This window comes from Lissotriton helveticus, chromosome 1_1 (assembly GCF_964261635.1).
Source record: "Lissotriton helveticus chromosome 1_1, aLisHel1.1, whole genome shotgun sequence".
Taxonomy (NCBI): Eukaryota; Metazoa; Chordata; class Amphibia; order Caudata; family Salamandridae; genus Lissotriton; species Lissotriton helveticus.
In genome coordinates, this window is record NC_136057.1 from 1,241,879,031 (window position 1) to 1,241,898,394 (window position 19,364).

The 19,364-nt window shown below is 40.1% G+C and overlaps 1 protein-coding gene across 2 annotated transcripts in view; it reads right to left on the reverse strand.

Annotated features, from left to right (window-relative positions):
* GTSE1 (G2 and S-phase expressed 1) overlaps positions 1–19,364 on the reverse strand; it is a 354,076-nt gene that overhangs the window by 207,841 nt on the left and 126,871 nt on the right. The window contains exons 5-6 of one of the 2 annotated variants that reach the window (XM_078679841.1): positions 7,156–7,320; positions 4,737–4,875 (exon numbers count right to left, since the gene is read on the reverse strand). In XM_078679841.1, coding sequence (XP_078535967.1) covers positions 4,737–4,875; positions 7,156–7,320 — 304 coding nt within the window. The remainder of the gene's footprint in view (positions 1–4,736; positions 4,876–7,155; positions 7,321–19,364) is intronic. The other variant, XM_078679849.1, reaches the window with a different exon arrangement.

Below are 19,364 nucleotides of genomic sequence, written 5' to 3' on the forward strand. Positions count from 1 at the left end.
TTGCTTGGTCAGTGCAAGTTCAAGATATTGGAATATTTGTTTTTGTGGGGAGCTATTCACCTAGCCAGTTAAGCAGGCTTAGAGACCAAACTAAGCATCAGTAACTGAAGGTGGTCCACCTTCAGTTTGTGTAAGCACTGTACACTGGTCCAGTTCCTTGGGGCAAGGGAAAGTGAGAACAGCCTGTTTATAGCTTGCATCATAGGAAGGTTAAGGGAAGGCAGAATAATCAATGAAAGGATTAGTATGAAGGGGAAGATACAAGTAATTCAACATGGTTGGATCCAGAACAGAAAAACAGTTCATCCACTTATATGTGTGTTCCCAAATGCTGGACTGCTGAGAAACAGTGCTGCAGTAGGAGATATGGGAAGACATGCATGTAAGCTTGTATGCTGTATTTCTATAGCATACACCTAGCCAAAAGGTAGCAGAACACCATATAGGGTCAAAGACAAACGAGTGACAGGATAGGTAGCTGGTTTGTGGGTGGTTAATGTTTTGTGATGTTGTGTTTTTAAAAGGTGAATCTTCAATTGTTTCCTGAATTGGAGCAGTTTTGGGGCAATCGTAATGGATAGGGGGATGTTCTAGTTCCTAGATGTTTTCAAATGTTCTTTTTTCACTTCTTAGTCTGCAGTCTGATGGTGGCTGCAGGTCTGCCTAGAACCATCAGATATGGCAAGCTTGTCTGCTCAATAAGCAGGGGTACTGGTCATTATGGCTTTGTAAATTATGTAATTGGCTTTAAAGCTGGTGTGGGCCGGCAAATGGAGCCAATGAAGTTCCATCAGGATGGGGGTGATGTGATAATATTTACACAACAAGGCACAATGATGGATCCTGTTTTTGATTAAACGAGGATAACACTAAAATGTATTTGTGCAGAATGAGCAGGATTTAAAAATATGATCCCCGAGTGAGCCAACAAAGACTACCGGCTAGGTGTAGTGTGGCTGTCAATACTTCTCGATTCAATCATGCAAGCCGCCTGATTTTCACATTGACTGGAGTCAGATCAAAAACCAGAGCTTTAGCTTACATCTTACCATCATGGTTGAGATGTGGAATACTTTTTCCAAGATGACGCATCTAAGTGTTTTAAAGGCACAAACGTCGAGTTTTGGACTGATTTGAATGTTTCTGTCTGGGTGAAACGAAATCCAAACAGGAAAAGTTGTTGTGGCAATGTAAATTTAGAGCGTAAAAGCAGAATGAAAAGGTGACGAAGCAGGTATTTTTGGCTTTAATCTAGGGCATGCAGAGAGGCACACAACAGACATACACATGTAGAAAGATCAATACGACTACATGTGACTTTGCGCAAATACATACGGACAATTTAGGTAGCCACAGATAGGCCACAGAGGCATACGGAAATATTTAAGGGAAGGTGCTTTGGTAGATGAATGCATAAGTAAGAATGGATGGATCGGTTTTTCAAATCATGGATAGCTTAATGGACAGAATTATTGAACATACTAGCACTGAAATTATTCCACTGCTTTCATATTTAATGTGCTCAACTTGTTTTGCTACACACATTGCGTTGCAACACTTTATGAATTTAAAGTAAAGTATTCGCCACAAAAATGTGACAAAATATCAATGCACGTTTTAATTGTCATGCAAGAACCTGCATTAGTCCAAACATATAAGTCACATTAATATGGAGGAACAAAATGTACATATTATTTCATGGCAATCTCTTGTCTCAAGCAGTTATTTATTTATTTATTTATTCAAAGTTTTATATAGCGCGAACAAGATCCTTACAGATATCAGAGCGCTTCACAAAGACAGGGTAGGGGCAGTAGGAATGAAACAGAGGTAATGGGAGCAGTATAAAAGTCACTAACATGGTAGGATAATAATAACATACATAAAAGATATCAATATACAATCAGGTAAACAAGTAATATAAGACGGCACAAGTCATTGAACCCACTACAGAGGTGTTCAGGTACATCTTGGGTGTGTGGATGGCTTATACCAATGTTTTAGTATAGAGAGAACACTGAGTGGGGGCATCAGGAGAGTGAATCAGTAGACCAACGTTTATCATATATTGGTCGGTAGTAAGGGAGTAGCGTAGTAGTGTGCCCATCAAGTAGAAGTATAGTGCCAAAGGACAAGGTGAACAGTGCTACAAAGCAATGCAGAGTCTCTGATTCAGCACCTATAGGTTCAGGAGATCTTGGCCAGAAGGATGGTTTTCACCTCTTTCTTGAAGAGTGCAGTGGAGGAGATAAGCCTGGTTTCAGGAGGGAGCGCATTCCAGATCCTGGGTGCCATTCCTGAGAAGGAGCGCTTGTATGTTTTCTCTTTCCGGAATCTACGAGGTTTCAGGAGTAGATTTTTTGTACTTCTATTGGATCTCGAACCTCCTGATATAGACAGCTTTTGAGCGAGGTAGTTGGGTGCATTGTGGTGCACGGCCGCGTGTGTCATAACTGCAATTTTTAGCTGTATTCTGGCTTCAAAAGGCAGCCATTTTAGAGATTTTAAGTCTGGGGATATATGCGAATGTTTTCTTGAGCCAGTAATGAGTCTCGCAGCAGCGTTCAGGGAGGCTCTTAAGGGTGCTGTTGTGGATAGCGGGAGTCCGCTGAGGGCCACAATTCCGTAGTCTATTCGAGGGATGAGTAAAGCTTGTACAGCAGTTTGGAAGTCTTCGGCAGGGAGGAAGGGTTTAATTTTCCTCAGTGTGTTGATTTGGAAATTAGCTGCTTTTGTGGCTTTGCTAACGTGCTGCTGCATGTTGAGCTTGGCGTCGAGTGTGATGCCTAGGGATTTCGCCGAATCCACGATGGTAGGTTGGACATGGAGTGCTGTTAGGTTATTGAGCCAGGTTTGGGTGGTGGAAATTTTCGCCGGGGGTGAGATGAGTAGGAACTCAGTTTTCAGAGCATTTAGTTTGAGGTGATTATCGGCCAGCCAAGATTGAGTGTTAATAAGCGTGGAATTCAGATGTTTGATATCTTCCGGGGATTGTAGCTTTAGGTAAAGTTGTGTGTCGTCGGCGTACATATGGAATTGGACATTGGAGGCTTGGAGCAAGGTGGCGAGCGGTTCCATGACTAGGTTGAACAGTGTGGGGGAGAGGGAGGATCCTCGTGGAACACCTGGATCTGCAGGCACAGGTGTAGATAGCACATTGTCGATCTTGAACTTCTGAGACCGGTTGTGAAGGAAGGACGAGAACCATTTGAGAACAGTTCCCGAAAGACCCATTCTAGTGCTTAGCAGCTCCAGCAAGTTCTCATGTTTGACCGTGTCAAAAGCTGACGAGAGGTCAAGAAGGATGATTCGCATAGTACGCCTGTCGTCATTGAGTCTATCATCATACCAGGGGTTAGAAATTTTGGTGGAGACTCTCTTCAGTTTCAGTGGGGCGACTTCATTGACTATTGTATTCATAGAGTCAAGGTAGTGGTCGGTCAGTGATTGAACATCCGAGGCACCTGAAGGGGGAAGGAGGAGATTGCCGATGTGGGGAGGCAGGGTAGAGGCGTTAAGATTCTTCATGTCCCTTTTCCATGTTTTGGATTTGATTGGTTGAGCCGGGTTAGGCTTAACTTTTTCATTGATAAAGAAGGTGATAATGTGGTGATCTGACCAGTCGCAGGATAGAATCGCCTCCAGTTGTGTAGAGTTCTTTGGCAATGATGAGATCGAGTATCGAGCCTTTGTCGTGTGTTGGTCTATCGCATATTTGGGTGAGGTCAAGCGCATTAAGGAAAGTTTTGAGACTATTCACCACTGTGTCTTTCTGATCGTTCCAGTGGAGATTGAAGTCACCCAGGTAGACTTGGGTGGTCTGCCGACCGGCATTGGAAGTGATCATGTCCATGAGTTGTTGGGTGAATATGAGATTGTCACCAGGCGGGTGATAGATGAGATGTAGAGCACAAACTTGTTTGCCCTCGCTGGTGATGTCGACGCAGAGGAGTTCACAGGAGGAAAGGGAGGGGGAGGTGACTTTAGTGACGGAGAGGTTGCTCCTAAAAATGCATGCAATTCCCCCGCCCGTCTTGCCAGGAGATCTGTCCAGCCTAATGATGTGATAATTGGGGGGGGACTAGTATGTCCATAATCGGGGTAGAGGCTTCAGTTACAGTAAATACCTGACCAATCATGCAGACTGTTGAGACAGGCACTTTAAGTAAACCGATGAATGACATGAGGAAATCGTTTAATTATTTGAAACCTAAACCTTCATTCCTACTAATTTGGACAGCAAGTGAAAGCTGGTAATGTTGAATTGCACCAGACACCCCTTTACTCTTATACATGCAATACTTATGTTATAAAAGTGCAACTAAACCCCAACCTGAAAGAGGGACTAGACACCAGCTTTAACTTGTAAAATGTGGCACAGGAGTAATTAGTATTGGTGAAAACATTAAACTGAAGATGGAAGGTATGAATAGTTTGGTTCAAGGTTAAAACAGGGAAAACATCGGAGCCCTTAACCTGAAACGGTCATAGCTACTGTATCACCGCTAGTGGTGAAAAAGGTGGAACAGTTATAAAATGTTAGAAATGGAGTGATTCCTAATAAATACATTGAGTCAGCGTTTATTTATGAGCTAAAGCTTACTGAACTAATGGCACATGAACGACCAACTGAAACCTTAAATAAAAATGTTAAATCCGAACATAATTTCTTATGCTCAAAAATAATGCAATTCAAATTACCGAAGGAGTAAGTCGACAAACTGGTATGAGCTTACCTTTTAAGCCCACTGGAGAAATAGATAAACTGGAGTTCAAACTGGAATTTATACTAGACTGGGATGAGGAAGAGGACGTGTTTTTTCTTACAGGAACAACCGGAACCGGACATTTCAGCGGTGGCTTCTTAAGTCCAAACTGAAAAATAAAGAAGCAGTAAATTAAGCAAGCAAGCATTGGTTTGAAATCCCAATTCAATATTCAGTGCACAAACATATCAATGTTTTTATACCTCCGAAAAACCTATTTAATGTAGCCAAATACTTCTGTCCCTATTATTCCATGTAATTCGCCTGTTTCAAATGGGACTTGTGGAGGAGACATGTCAAGCAATTTAACTTGGTTTTTCCAATTCAAATGGAGGATATCACTGACTGACTGTCAATAGTGGCATAGTGGTTGGAAAACAATTAACTCTATTGCCATGTAAGTGGCACCAACAGATGAATTCAAATAGTTTGCCCATCACGTTGTTGTTGGTTGCAATAGACCTCTTAAACACAAGGATACGTCCAGATATGGGTTCAGGCAGTACTACAGGACTAAACATATACTTCACCAACGCGGCCTACATGGTGTCTTGGGTTCCTATTTTAAGGGCGACTTATCCTAATACTTCAAGCTGGGCTGTTTTCACTGGAACAGGACTGATTTGCATATAGCTGATCTCCATCTAGAGGGGCACAATGGGTGACAAACGATTCACTAATATGATCAGAGCAAATTCCAGTAGCTCAGTAGAATTCAAGCATTCCCTCCATCAATGTACATTGCACTATTAAGGACTCGCGCTTTAACTTACCAATGAGTCGCAAAGAAGTTGAAATAAGTCTGGAGTTGCCAGTTTTGCATACAGATGGGACATGCCGCACAGTTTCAACTAGGAAATCTCTTTTTGGGCAGCCCAACACTAATTGGTATGGGGTTAGCCATCTGTATTGGCACAGTAAGATAAAAAGCAAAATCACAGACTGGAATGTGGCCTTGATAGTCACCCATGACTGACAGCAATTCATGCATTCCAACCATCAGTGTATCTTTGAAGGACAAAAAACATTGGGAAGTCTCAGAAACTGTACTTCTTACACGTACTGTAAGAGTTTAGGAAGCTGCTAATCATAAATTATCAGTCTGCAGGGTCCCAAAAGTAAATAAGACAGTCGAGTTGCATCCAACACAACATAAACAGTGACATGAGCTAATTCATCGAACAGGATTCTAGATGGGAACCCATCCTAAAGGAAGGAATGGAGAAGCACCTAATATGTGTAGGAAAGATGAAGGAATGAATGGAAGCAGAGGTGGCTGGGCCAGCAAGTATTACAGTACAAAACTACAATGTCACTTAACTGAAGCCCAGAAAGGAGAAAGGAAAACCAAGGGCGGTACAAGGACGATAGCATGGTGGAGGGCCTGGAGTGAGGAAAGGCAGTTTGTTAAAGGCCTAAATTTGAACCTTTGGCTAGAGCAGACTTCTCCAACGACTAGCTCGTGGAAGGATAGCACTCCAGCTACCTGCAAGCTGCTCTCCTGCGTTCAGCCAAGCCTACTTAATTGAATTAATATAAATTGAAAAGCATGCATTCAAGACAAAGAGGTTTGTATTTTCGGAACTCACCCTGCTGATATTCAGAGAAAAATAGATAAATCTCCAAATTATATCTAAAGCTGATATTTGAGTGAAATCTTGCTGCATTGGAAAGATGCATTACTAATATTTCCTTGGAGTCACTGGCATTGCAGATATGGCAGTTATGCATTACTCATGTAGAGGCATTCCATTTTGTCAAAAACCTTTTTACGTTACTGCTGCCAACCCTGACAGAAGCATTGAAGTGCTGATTGTTTTCAAACTTGCATATGATGGCCGCTAATATAACCTTGTCCGATGCGGTCTTGATTACAAGACTAATGACAGTGGCTCAGGATGGTTTTCACTGAACATAAGCAGTTCTTATTCCAGAAAAGGTTGGAGTCGGAGACCCTAAGCTAGAGAGTTTGAGAAGCTCGGAGAACAAGGAAAGGTCCCAAAAGGTTGAAAGAAAGGCAAACGAGGACACACTGTATGGCCAATATTCACACCTTCAAATGAGGCTCCAAAGAGGAAGACAAGAATCTCTAGAGAGGAGGATCACCTGCAACACCTCAGCGAGGAGAAATCCTCACTAAGTAAAAAAGGCAAATCGCTTCTTGGAACATGCCCATCTAATTTAATTTTTTACTGGAGCAGCACTAGGTTCCCAAATACTATAGGAAACATAACCAGGGTCGGCCTGAATATGGAGTAGCATAGCATTTCCTTCTAATATCAAAAGGACTAGCTGCTGTGTAACAGGCCCTTTACCTTGCCACAAAAACAACGTTTTGTGGTACTGAGATCAACTAGATTCAGTTTTTCTTAATAGTAAAACAAATTACCTTGCTTGTGGTCGAAAGGGCTCTCTTGTTTTGTGGAAGAGTGCTGTTGAAGGATGAATCGCTTACGTCTGATGCAACACTTGATTTGTCCGAATGTAGGTCTTCTGATGTATCTGCTTTGTTTGTAGGTTTCTTCAAAGGACTGAGTTTTAACCTAGTCTTTGGCTGAAATGAAGCATTTTAAACAGTTACGAGTGGCTCAAATACCATATATATATATATATTGGGGGATGATGTTACTGTTTTAATTTACACGCCTGTGGGTATGTAAATAATTTTTGATAATTTTTGAACGTATTATATTATTTCCCACTGGGGGTTTTGTTGCAGGCAACTGCTGGATAATATTATGTATGCCATTTGAATTATGGTGGCCATTTAAATGATTTACAATTGCAATATTATGAAATGTTTTGACACTGCAAAACCAATTTGAGGGAGGCCGATGTTTACAAATATGTTTTCTATTTTTATTATTAATGGGAACTCTGTACCTTTAAAAATGTAAATGGCACATGCATTACTTTACCCGTGATCAAGGAGTGAAGGAACTCCGAAACGCGTTGGGCACCCGTCTGCTTAATAAAGTCTACTGCAAATAGAGGCCACGGCTCCAGTGGGGTTAATTTCTCAAGTTACTGGATTGCGATAGATTAGATTAAGATAGATAGATTAAGATAGATTAAGATAGATAGATTAAGATAGATAGATAGATAGATAAAGATAGATAGATAAAGATAGATAGATAAAGATAGATAGATAGATATAGATAGATAGATAAAGATAGATAGATAAAGATAGATATAGATAGATAAAGATAGATATAGATAGATAAAGATAGATAGATAAAGATAGATAAAGATAGATATAGATAGATAAAGATAGATAGATAAAGATAGATAGATAAAGATAGATATAGATAGATATAGATAGATAAAGATAGATAGATATAGATAGATAGATATAGATAGATAGATATAGATATAGATAGATAGATAGAGATAGATAGATAAAGATAGATAAAGATAGATAAAGATAGATATAGATAGATATAGATAGATCAAGATAGATAGATCAAGATAGATATAGATAGATAGATATAGATAGATCAAGATAGATAGATAAAGATAGATCAAGATAGATAGATAAAGATAGATAAAGATAGATATAGATAGATATAGATAGATAGATATAGATAGATATAGATAGATATAGATAGATATAGATAGATATAGATAGATATAGATAGATATAGATAGATATAGATAGATATAGATAGATATAGATAGATATAGATAGATATAGATAGATATAGATATAGATAGATAGATAAAGATAGATATAGATAGATCAAGATAGATATAGATAGATCAAGATAGATAGATAAAGATGGATATAGATAGATAAAGATAGATAAAGATAGATAAAGATAGATAAAGATAGATCAAGATAGATCAAGATAGATAAAGATAGATATAGATGGATAAAGATAGATAAAGATAGATTAGATAGATATAGATAGATTAGATAGATTAGATAGATTAGATAGATTAGATAGATTAGATAGATTAGATAGATTAGATAGATAGATAGATGATTAGATAGATGATTAGATAGATAGATAGATAGATAGATTAGATAGATAGATGATTAGATAGATGATTAGATAGATAGATAGATTAGATAGATAGATTAGATAGATTAGATAGATTAGATAGATTAGATAGATAGATAGATAAGATTAGATAGATAGATTAATAGATAGATTAGATAGATAGATTAGATAGATAGATTAGATAAGATAGATAAGATTAGATAGATAGATTAGATAGATAGATTAGATAGATAGATTAGATAGATAGATTAGATAGATAGATTAGATATATTAGATAGATAGATTAGATAGATAGATTAGATAGATAGATTAGATAGATAGATAGATTAGATAGATAGATAAAATAGATTAGATAGATTAGATAGATCTCGGTGGGGGGGGCTCAAATTCCAGGGGCAATTTTTAGAGCTAAATTGCTATGATAGCATGTAAAACTTTCCTGTTTTTTTCTGCACCAGTTGTACTCTCTACGCATGCGCAGCCTTGTTTCCAAGCGCACTTTTTTTTTTCTTTATCTTCAAGTTTACCAAGCAAACCTCTCCTCATTGGAGGTATTAAATTTGCCGCTTTCTTTTCCCGGGTCGCGTGTGTCATCCGCTGCTACACTTTTGTAATATATTAATAAACATATTGTATCTATATTTATTTGAAATGTAGTGTCGAGGCGCCAAACATTGATTATATACTCCGTCCACCGCCATTTTAGTAGTTTTCCTCCATTATTTTTATTATACCTGTTACTTTCATTTTACCCTCCACATATTTTGTCTGTGATCGATGAGATTTCGTGCCACAGACACCACGGTGTTAGCTCTTGGCCTCCGATCTTATCAGACTTGGTCACATGTATACCTAGAAACTAATTTGAAGGATGTAAGCCACAGCCATTACAACGCGTGTTCGTCAACACAAAGACATTATTAAGATTATGCGTTTATCATGCGTGGTAAATGCATACTAGTTGTAAAAGCATGTGTGGTAAAGCGATATGAGTGCTAATGGTTTCGTGGTGACGATCACGCGTGTTTATGAACCAGGTCTGGGCGTGGTGGACTCCAGGGCACCAGGCGGAGGGCCAGGCAGCCCCTCTCATACAATATAGAAGTGATATAGGATTTTTGAAACTTAAAAAAAATGATTTCACAATTATCCTAGATGTCTTCTGTTAGTATGTTTATTAAATACATGAATATATGTTTTTAAACAATTAAAAACATTTGCGTCTTTTGAGTACGGGGCACGGTACATGACGTCACACAGAAGTTTTGATGCGATGCGTAACGTGAAAGGGTATTCGTAGCATATGCTGAGAATGATTAGCAGTACAGGCTATGGTGCGATCACTCTCTCACTGTCAAATCAGAAGACACAGCGTTCTATTAGAATGGTTAGAAGTGGTCACTCATTGGAGATCCGATTCAGCTGTGTGGCTTATCCACAGTATCATAACGTTACTTTTTAACCTGTTCAAGTTTGAGGTTTGCATGACATACTATGCTATAGGCAGATATGGATCTTTAGCCAGCGCTTATCTCCATGAAGCTTGGTTATTACTATTTACATATAGGTGCCTGAGGGAGGGAAAAGAAGTCTATCTGAATGGCGAGGATTGCACAATAGCATCAGCTCACTCCTTAATTTGTAGACACATACAATTGCATGGCTCTTGTAATGAAGATGCGCCTAATTTGGCCTGAGTTTTGAAAGGCACTTAGACACCTGCTATCGTACCAACGTTCAGTTTACTGGAAACGGGAGTTATTTACTTTGAAATAATGATTGTTGTGCGATGTTAGCAGGCATTGCTTACATGATTACGGTAACTGAGCGTGTGGTTTGCTATAAAAAAGTTGTGTTTACTCCTCTGCATGGGAAGCTTGATTTTTCCATGTGGCAGTCTATTCCGACCTTGAAAGCAGAGTCAACCAAATGAGTCGTATAAGAGCGATATTGTCTCAAAGAGAGGTCGCTCTTACATCTGCTAGAGAAACATGTGTCCTTCATGTAGCAAACACCCGCACAGAAGTGCATGCTTTATTAAATACAGACGTGCTCTTGAATGTTGGGGAGTTAATTTAGAGTATCTTTAATAAAGTAAAGTAAAGTAAAGTCCACATTTGTAAAGCGCACAATCACCCGTAAGGGTCTCTAGGCGCTGGGGGGCCGTCGGGAAGATTAAGCGAGCTATTGCCCAGAGTCACATGGTGCTGGGCTGACCTGCCGCCGGAGCCGGGGATCGAACCGTGGTCCCCAGATTCCAGCGTCAGTCGCCCTGGCCGCGGCGCCACACCTCTTCCCTTTAATTTCTTCTCTTTAATGCGTCCTTGACTACAGGGTTACCTTACTTTTTTAAAGTTAGAAGCAGTAGCCTTGTGACTTTTTTTTCAAACTATATTTGGTGTCTTCATGGCATTTTTTAATTCGATGTTTTCCAGCATCTTTGGTGGATTCCCCTTAATACTCGCATTTGTTGCCGGTGTGCTTCTAATAATTTGTTTACTGAAATATGGATGCACATCCTGCAGCACACGAGAATATGTCCCGGCTGTTGCTGGTAGGCAACCGAATGCTTAGTTATTACGGAGCGCTGCCTCTGGCTACATTGAGTGCAGCTTATGGATTATCGTTTGGATTATCGTTTCGATTCTCCTTTTTGAAATGCGTTCAATCGGTCTTCCATTGCCTGAGCTGCGATTTCGACTGGGCCCTGGATTTGTGTCTCTGCTGTACGGTGTCTCCCAATGCGGATTATGACCAGCTGATGAGTACCTTAGTGGTTCATGACTTGCTTTGTTCTGGCGGCATTATTATGGCCTTAGCAGCGATACATGGAATAATGGGACGTTGGAATGTTTTTGCAACTGCGCTTGAGTTCTTGGCAAGCAGTTACATTGAAGATGACCAGAGTTTTCCTCCGATGGTGATCGAGGCTCCGGTCGTTGAGGAACATGTATGTTCATTCTCACTATTGAATTGGATGGCTGAAATGTTTTCAGATGAGAACAATGACTTCCTCTTGGAGGCTGTTGCTACAAACTGTGCTTATACGCTGTTAGATTAAGACTTGATTTTTCTACGTATTCTTTATTATTTAGCTAATGTATTCTATCAAACAGCGAATAATTTTTTTTGCAAATTTGAAATAGACTGCTTTTTAGGCTTGGACTCTGCGTTCCTAATTCGCCCACGTTTATATCATGTGCTTCGATCGAGGGAGGGTGTCGTGGGCTGAGCCTTGCACTCACACCGTCTTAAACTAGCATGGGTTTATTAGAAGCTTAAACGCCATTTTTGCTTTACTGCTCTGCACACCACACGCACTTGTGATATTGTTTAGAGAAGGCTGAGTATTTTGCTTTACATGAGAATAATTTGGTATGCTACATTTGGAGACTGCCTCGCTAGTTTAGTGTATATAGTGAGAGCGTGGAACATCAAGGTTATCTTGAATACTGTGTCTGTTATTCAGAATGATCCTCGCACGTTCGAGCCATAACACATATGCAGCTGTGGCCACCTCTGATACTGGCGCGTTTCATAATGCATTGTGGAGGCAAAGTTATACACAGTTGGAGAACATTCGTATCTTGACAGTTTGTGCAGAACTCAATGTGATCCACTACTGCTGAGTACCAGAGGTATGGGTCTGCCCATGTAATCCTATGAGACTTTCTGTAGTTATAAACTAACGTGCTCGGTGGGGAGGGTGAAATGTAGGTATATTTTAAATGTGTTTACCTTTAGCATTATAGGATGCTATTTCCCTTTGTATTTTATAGAATAGTAACAATGCCGACAACCTTGTTTCTAATAATATATTTGGTTGTATTATCTAAGGTACTGTGCATGAGATTATGGCGTTATAAATAAACATTTCAAACTTGCACGTGTCTTTATTTACTCCTAGTTTTGGACTGGTGTAAGACTATAATGAAAGAGTGGTCTTGTTATCCACCTTACTTGTAATCTAAGTCGCATGTTCTGGGTTGACTAGTCATTGGTGTTTTTGCTCTAGGACAAAGAACCAATGAGTCACTGATTGCTAGTCTGGTAGGGGGTTTGTGTAGGTGGGTTTTGGTTCACCGTAATTCACTGAGGTCCTAAGTCTTTATGCACAGTTCTGTGTAGCAGCAGAATTCCTGGAACAGTAGTTACAACAAAAAGGCTCGATAAAGGGTGTGCACTTTGAATATGAATATAAAATAGAAGAATAGTTGATAATCACAGCTAAGGAATGCAGCAATTAAATGTGTGTATGTGTGTATGATGTGTAGATTGAGTGGAAGATGAAAAACATGAAAAATAAGAAAGGCTGGAGAGACGCAAACTACCCACTGCATTGTCAGTGAAGTGGATCTTTGGATTTCCAGCTCATTACACACATAGGGTGTTGGATTCCGCAGCGGGAGCAAGAGAAACGAGTACCACATCAAAGGAAGAAAGCTAGTGCATACAGTACACACAGTTGGGCAGATTTACAAGCCCGTGGGAAAAAATATGCAAAAGTGGCACAAGGGGCTTGTAAATCTGCCCCAGTGTGTGGTAGAAAAGACGCAAGAAAGGAAGGAAGTGTGCAAATTACCCACTGCTATTCACGGGTAGTAGTTACCAAGATGGCTGAATAAAGGGCCTGAATTTGAATTAAAGAAGAATAATTGATAAGCTCAGCCAAGAAAGGTAGCAAGTAGGTGTGTGTATTTGTGGATGTTGTGTTTATTGAGCAGAAGATGACTAAGGTGAAAAATAAGAGGCTGCAGAGATGCAAACTTTCCATTTATTTGTAAAGGAAGTGGGTGTTCAGTTTTCCAGTGCAATATATATATCTATATGCGACTCACCTTTCCGCAACGGGGGAGGAAACCCTCGAAAATATATATATATATATATATATATATATATATATATTATATATATATATATATATATATATATATATACACACACACACACACATAGGTTTCACACACGTTATAGTTAGGAGTTAGCATTTAAAAATCCTTAGAAATTCACTGAAAAAATCATAGGTTTCACACATGTTCTAGTTAGCTGGACATTTCACTCATACAAAACCTTTGAAATTCCCCCGCTATTGTTAACTATAACTCGCGTGCCTGCAATGCACTGCTGATGACATCACATATTACATCACTCATGACATGGTCAGTGACATGACTGAGGACATCATCCAGTGAATGTGTGTTTTTCTGAAAATTAAATATGTTTTATATATGTATATCTCAAGGTCGATGGAAGAATAAATGAGTAAATAAGTGTCTAAACGGATGATTTTTTTGTGTAAAATTGATTGTATAACTGACTTAAGTGTATCTTAGTGAATACATGTATTAATGTGTAATGTTTAAATATCTGTATCAGTGTCTTACTTTGTGTATAAGTGGCTGCATGTGTTGGTGAGTAGCTTCATGAGTGTCTATATAGGTTATTAGTTGGTTTTTTGAGTATCAGTATGAGTGTCTGTATGGTTCGGTGGGGGATATTACTTAGCGCATAGATGCATGAATGAGTGACTCACTGTTTGTATGTGTTTTGAAGACAGCATGTGTACAGGACTGTATAGGTGGATGAGTGTGTATGGGTGTGTTAGTGAGTGAATGACTGTCTCAATAGTGTCTTTATGAGTAAGTACATATGCTTTAATCTAGTATTTGGGAGTATTGTTGTATGTAAGTGGGTATATGTGAGAGTGAGAGATTGGATGAGTTCCTGTATAAATAAGTATGTGTTTCTATAAGTGATTGTTTAAGAGAGTAAGTAGGTGTATGTTTCTGTAAAAGTAAGTGTAGTGGTTTGTCTATAGCTGTATATCCAAGTAAATGGATGTTTGATAGTTTATTTGCATGTGAGAGTATGTGTGAGAGTAATTCTATGGATGAGTGACGGTGTGTAACAGCATGTATAGGTGTAGGAGTACCTATGATGAGTGATTACATGTATGAGTGACTATTTAGAAGTGTTGGTGAATGAGTGGATGTGTATGTAGATGGTGGAATTACTGTATAGGTTGTTGTAAGTGGTATTGGTATCTCCACTTTTTTTAAATTTAGTTTGTTTTTGAATGTGTGTATCAACAGTTATATTACGCTGAGAGCAGGTCTGCCACTCTGTCACAATGATGATGTCATCAGTGAAGTCATCAGTGATATAATTTCAGATGTCGTCAGTGATGTCTTGAGTGATGTCACTGACCATGTCATGAGTGATGTAATATGCGAAGTCATCAGCAGTGCATTGCAGGCACGCAAGTTATAGTTAGCTGAACTAACTATAATGGGGGAATTTCAAAGGTTTTGTATGAGTTAAATGTCCAACTAACTATAAGGTGTGTGAAACCTATGGTTTTTTCAGTGAATATACACACACATCTATATATACACACACATACATTTTTTCCCATTGACATTGAAGAATGAGTGGATTTACAAGTGCCTGAATGGATTATTTAGTAGGTGCGTGACTAACTATACAAGTGAGTGATTGAACGGGTCTTACTGAATGCATAAGTTAGTGACTAAACTATGTGGAAGTCTGTATTAGTCTCTCAGTTGGTATGTGTAAGTGGCTGCATGGCTTGGTGAGTAGCTACTTGAGTGTCTATATGGGTTATTGATTTGTTGTCCGGGTGTCTGTGTGGGTGGATGGGTGTGTGGGTGGATGGGTGTGTGACTACATGGGTGTGTGACTGCATAGATGTGCGAGTGGGTGATTCACTGGTTGTATGGATTCAAAAGTGCATCTGGGAAGGGCTGTACGGGTGAGTTAGTGTGTGTATGGGTGTGTTGGTGAGTGAATTAATGTCTCAGTGGTATATGTGTGAGTAACTACATATGTTTTAAGGCAGATATGTGAGTGTTGGAATATATAAATGACTATACGCGAGTCAGTTATTTGAAGAGTGTGTATAAATGAGTGTCAGCTTCTATCAGTGATCTGCATAAATAAGTTTTGTAGTGTGTATAAATAACGGAGTTGGTATGTATAACTGTATACATGAGTAAATTGGTATGTGATTGATTCTTTGCATGACTGACTAGGTGTGTGAGTAACTATGGATGAGTAGCAGAGTGTTACTGTATGTATAGGTGTATGAATGCATATTATAGTACTGTATTGATGAGTAACTGCATGTATATGTGACTTGATGTATGTGTAGACCTAGGAAATAGTGGTTGGTATGTACGATCTGGCATTGTGTGTATGGTTTCAAAAATAGTAGTCTGTATTTTAGAGTGCTTGTATCAAACTTTATCTTAGGGCATCAGTATATGCATCAGATTTTCACATGAATGATATCAGTGATGTCATTTGAGAGGTCATCAGTGATGTCACTGACCAGGTGATGATTTAAGATGTGACGTCATTACCAGTGCATTGCGGGTGCGCGAGTTAGTTAGCTCAACTAACTAGAACAGGCGAATTTCTCTGGTTTTATACGAGTCAAATGTTCAACTAACTATAACGTCCCTGAAACCTATGGTTTTTTTAGTGAATTTCTAAGGTTTTTTAAATGCTAATTCCCAACTATAATGTCTGTAAAACCTATGGTTTTTTTCAGTGAATTTCAAAAGTTTTTTAATGTTAATTTCATATTTTAATGTTTATAAAACCTATATTTTTTCTATTAGATTTTTAAATATTTTGGAACTCTATTATACTTCTTTTTTTAACTTTAAAAATAATGTAATGTTTTATATCTTCCCAAAAAAATATGTATTTTTTTTTTTTAGAAAACTGCACTCCCATACCAGTAGCATACCAAGCTCCCTCACCACGCAAATCAGATCCGCCATATTGCTAAACCCGTAAATGATGCGCATTTCGTATCCGACGGGTTCGTGACACCGCGTCCAGCATAACATCATATACGCATGAAGTCGTCCCAGCTGCTCCTTTGGTATCAGACGGGTACGCAGTACCAAGCCACGCGTTGCATCATGTACGTATGGGGTCGCGCCCGCTGCGAGTTACGTATGCGACGAGTGCACGCCTTCAGGCCCTGCATTACGTCACAGATGTACGGTGTCGCGCCGGGTACGCCAATACCTCTTTTTTTTCTCAAAAGTATATCTAAATAACTTTAAACAGTATATGACAGCAAGCGATAATCTCAAATATTTATAACATTTATAGATTTCTAACTGTAATAAACATATGTTATGATAAATATATTTTCTCAAAATAGGGTCAGGTGCGGCCTCCTGGCACCCTAGGTGCAAGATTGCCATGCATTTGATGGCTTCATAACATTTCCCATTGTATCAGTTGGACGACCCCACCCATTTTGGTCATTCTCTATACAGCGTTTGATGAGACACCTCTTCACCTTAAACAGCTTCTTTGAAAAGTTTTTTGATGTATACACATATCTTATACTACACACAAAATGCAACGATCATCTTTATCAATATTCATAGTCTGTACATTAGCCTTCATGCATCTGAAACAGTACATCAAAAAAACAAATGTGTTACACGATGCCCCGGGGGTGCGTGTGCGTACATTATTGTGCTGCCTTTCGGCCTGTGTTTTGGTGGCTCTAAGAAGTATCATCAGCCACAGGCAGAGTGCACATCCTAGATCACATGTGACAAACAGTAAACAGTAACGTGTAGATTTGTATTGCTGTACGCTCGGTTGTCAGGCTTTACCAATATAGTAGTGCGTTATATGTGAGACTTTCAGATTCACGTTTGACATACATTGCTTGACTGTAATGAGCATTATCACTGTGTACGACATAGCCGCACTGCTGATCCTCCCTCCATCTGAGCACATTCACATGTGTACGCTTCGCGATAGCAATACTTTCAATACCACACACCTTTGACATGCATGTCTGCGCATATCCACAACCTTGACACCGACATGTGATGTTCACCATTCAATCTTTTCGACCAGCATCTCATTAGCGATAGTTGCCCCCCTCCAGATACATGCTACATTAATGTAAATTGCGCATTCTGCAACGTCAAAACTGCAAAAGAAACACATAAGTACACTACCTGGCCAGGCAGGAACTTAAAGCCCAGAACCCCGGAACAATTATTCACACCCCTAAGCTGGCCTGGCATACGCAAACCCAACCCACTTTGCGTACGTATAAATAGGATAACGACGATGCCATATGTCCCAGTTCTTCTACACTGCCTCAGGTGATATGGCCGCATCTACCTCGCAAATCACAATGCGCACTCAAAAAAGGAATCCATGAGGTGTACACCATCCTGCCAATCAACACTGGTTCTAAATTGTGAACCCACCTGCCCGTGGTGTTTCCAAAGGAATCCATGAGGTGTACACCATCCTGCAATCAACACTGCAACTGAATTGTGAACACTGCTGCCGTAGTGTTTGAGCACATAACAATGACAGCAGGTGAGCATTGGGGCCTGGGTGGATAGCGGCTCCAATTGAGCGCAGTGCTGCGGGAGTGGTGGGATGCACAGGTGCGAACAAGCGAAGTTGCCCTGCGTAATGATGTGATCTCGAACCTCATTCAGTCACATGTGTCTCATTTTAAGGACCTGCTGGACCATACTGTAGGCCTGAGCCAGCGAGCAGCGCTGTCCTACACGTGGCATTGGCTTTTAGAGCACTGTAGTGAGCTCATTACTAAGAGTACATGTGCACAGGCTTCCGCCACTGCATTACACGCACACATTATGCTTCTAGCATGCGCTCTGTTCCTTTGCATGTGAACCTTGTTATAACATTTTTTAACCTTGTGTATTGTCGTGCACTCCAAATCCTCTTTGAACAATGATTACCACTAACAGTTGATAGATCGTACTTCAAAAACGAAGGATGCACTCAACTGGTGTTTTCTATTAACCGCTACCGCGATAGCGGGTTTTCCCGCTGTGCGCTGAATTTTGAAAAACGCGCGGTTTGTGACAAAGCCAGCTCGTCATCCGCGTAGCGAAGGTAACGGCCATGACGAGCTGGCTTTGTCATCCGCATCGAAGGGGTTAAGCTTGAAATAAACCTTCATTTACCTCCAGACGTTTCCACCATTAAATGATTTCTTCCTTTTCAGACACTGAATTAATTGACCGAAAATGGGTGGAGCGGGTGCTCACCCAGTCATGATGCCCTCGGCATCCCGACGCCTTCCATCGTGGTATCAAGACACCGTCCCCATGCAGAGACCTGCTCTCCCACCCTACAAAGGTACCCCGGAGTTGGAGCTTGCACCGGCACGTCGTTGGACACACCGGTGGTGTCAGGTGAGCAGTAAAGCCTCGGTGCGCAGGACCTACAATTGAGCCCAGTGGGGGAAAGGTGCTGGGGTGCAGCACCCTGGGTGCACAGGTGCAGAAAAGCGATGTTCCTGTGGCTAATAATGTAATCTCTGGCCTCATTCATATGTTTTCATTTTAAGGACTTGCTGGACCAAACTCTCGCAGACCCCAGCGTCCTAAACACTGAGGGCTGGGTTCAATAGGCCGACGCTCGGTCTCCTCCTCCCTGACTTTCCCTCCCCTTCTCCCCACTCCCTTTCCCTCCCGTTCTCACTATCTTCCTTTCATTTGGACTACTTTTCTTTTCCTCTTCCACATGGCACACATACTTATGT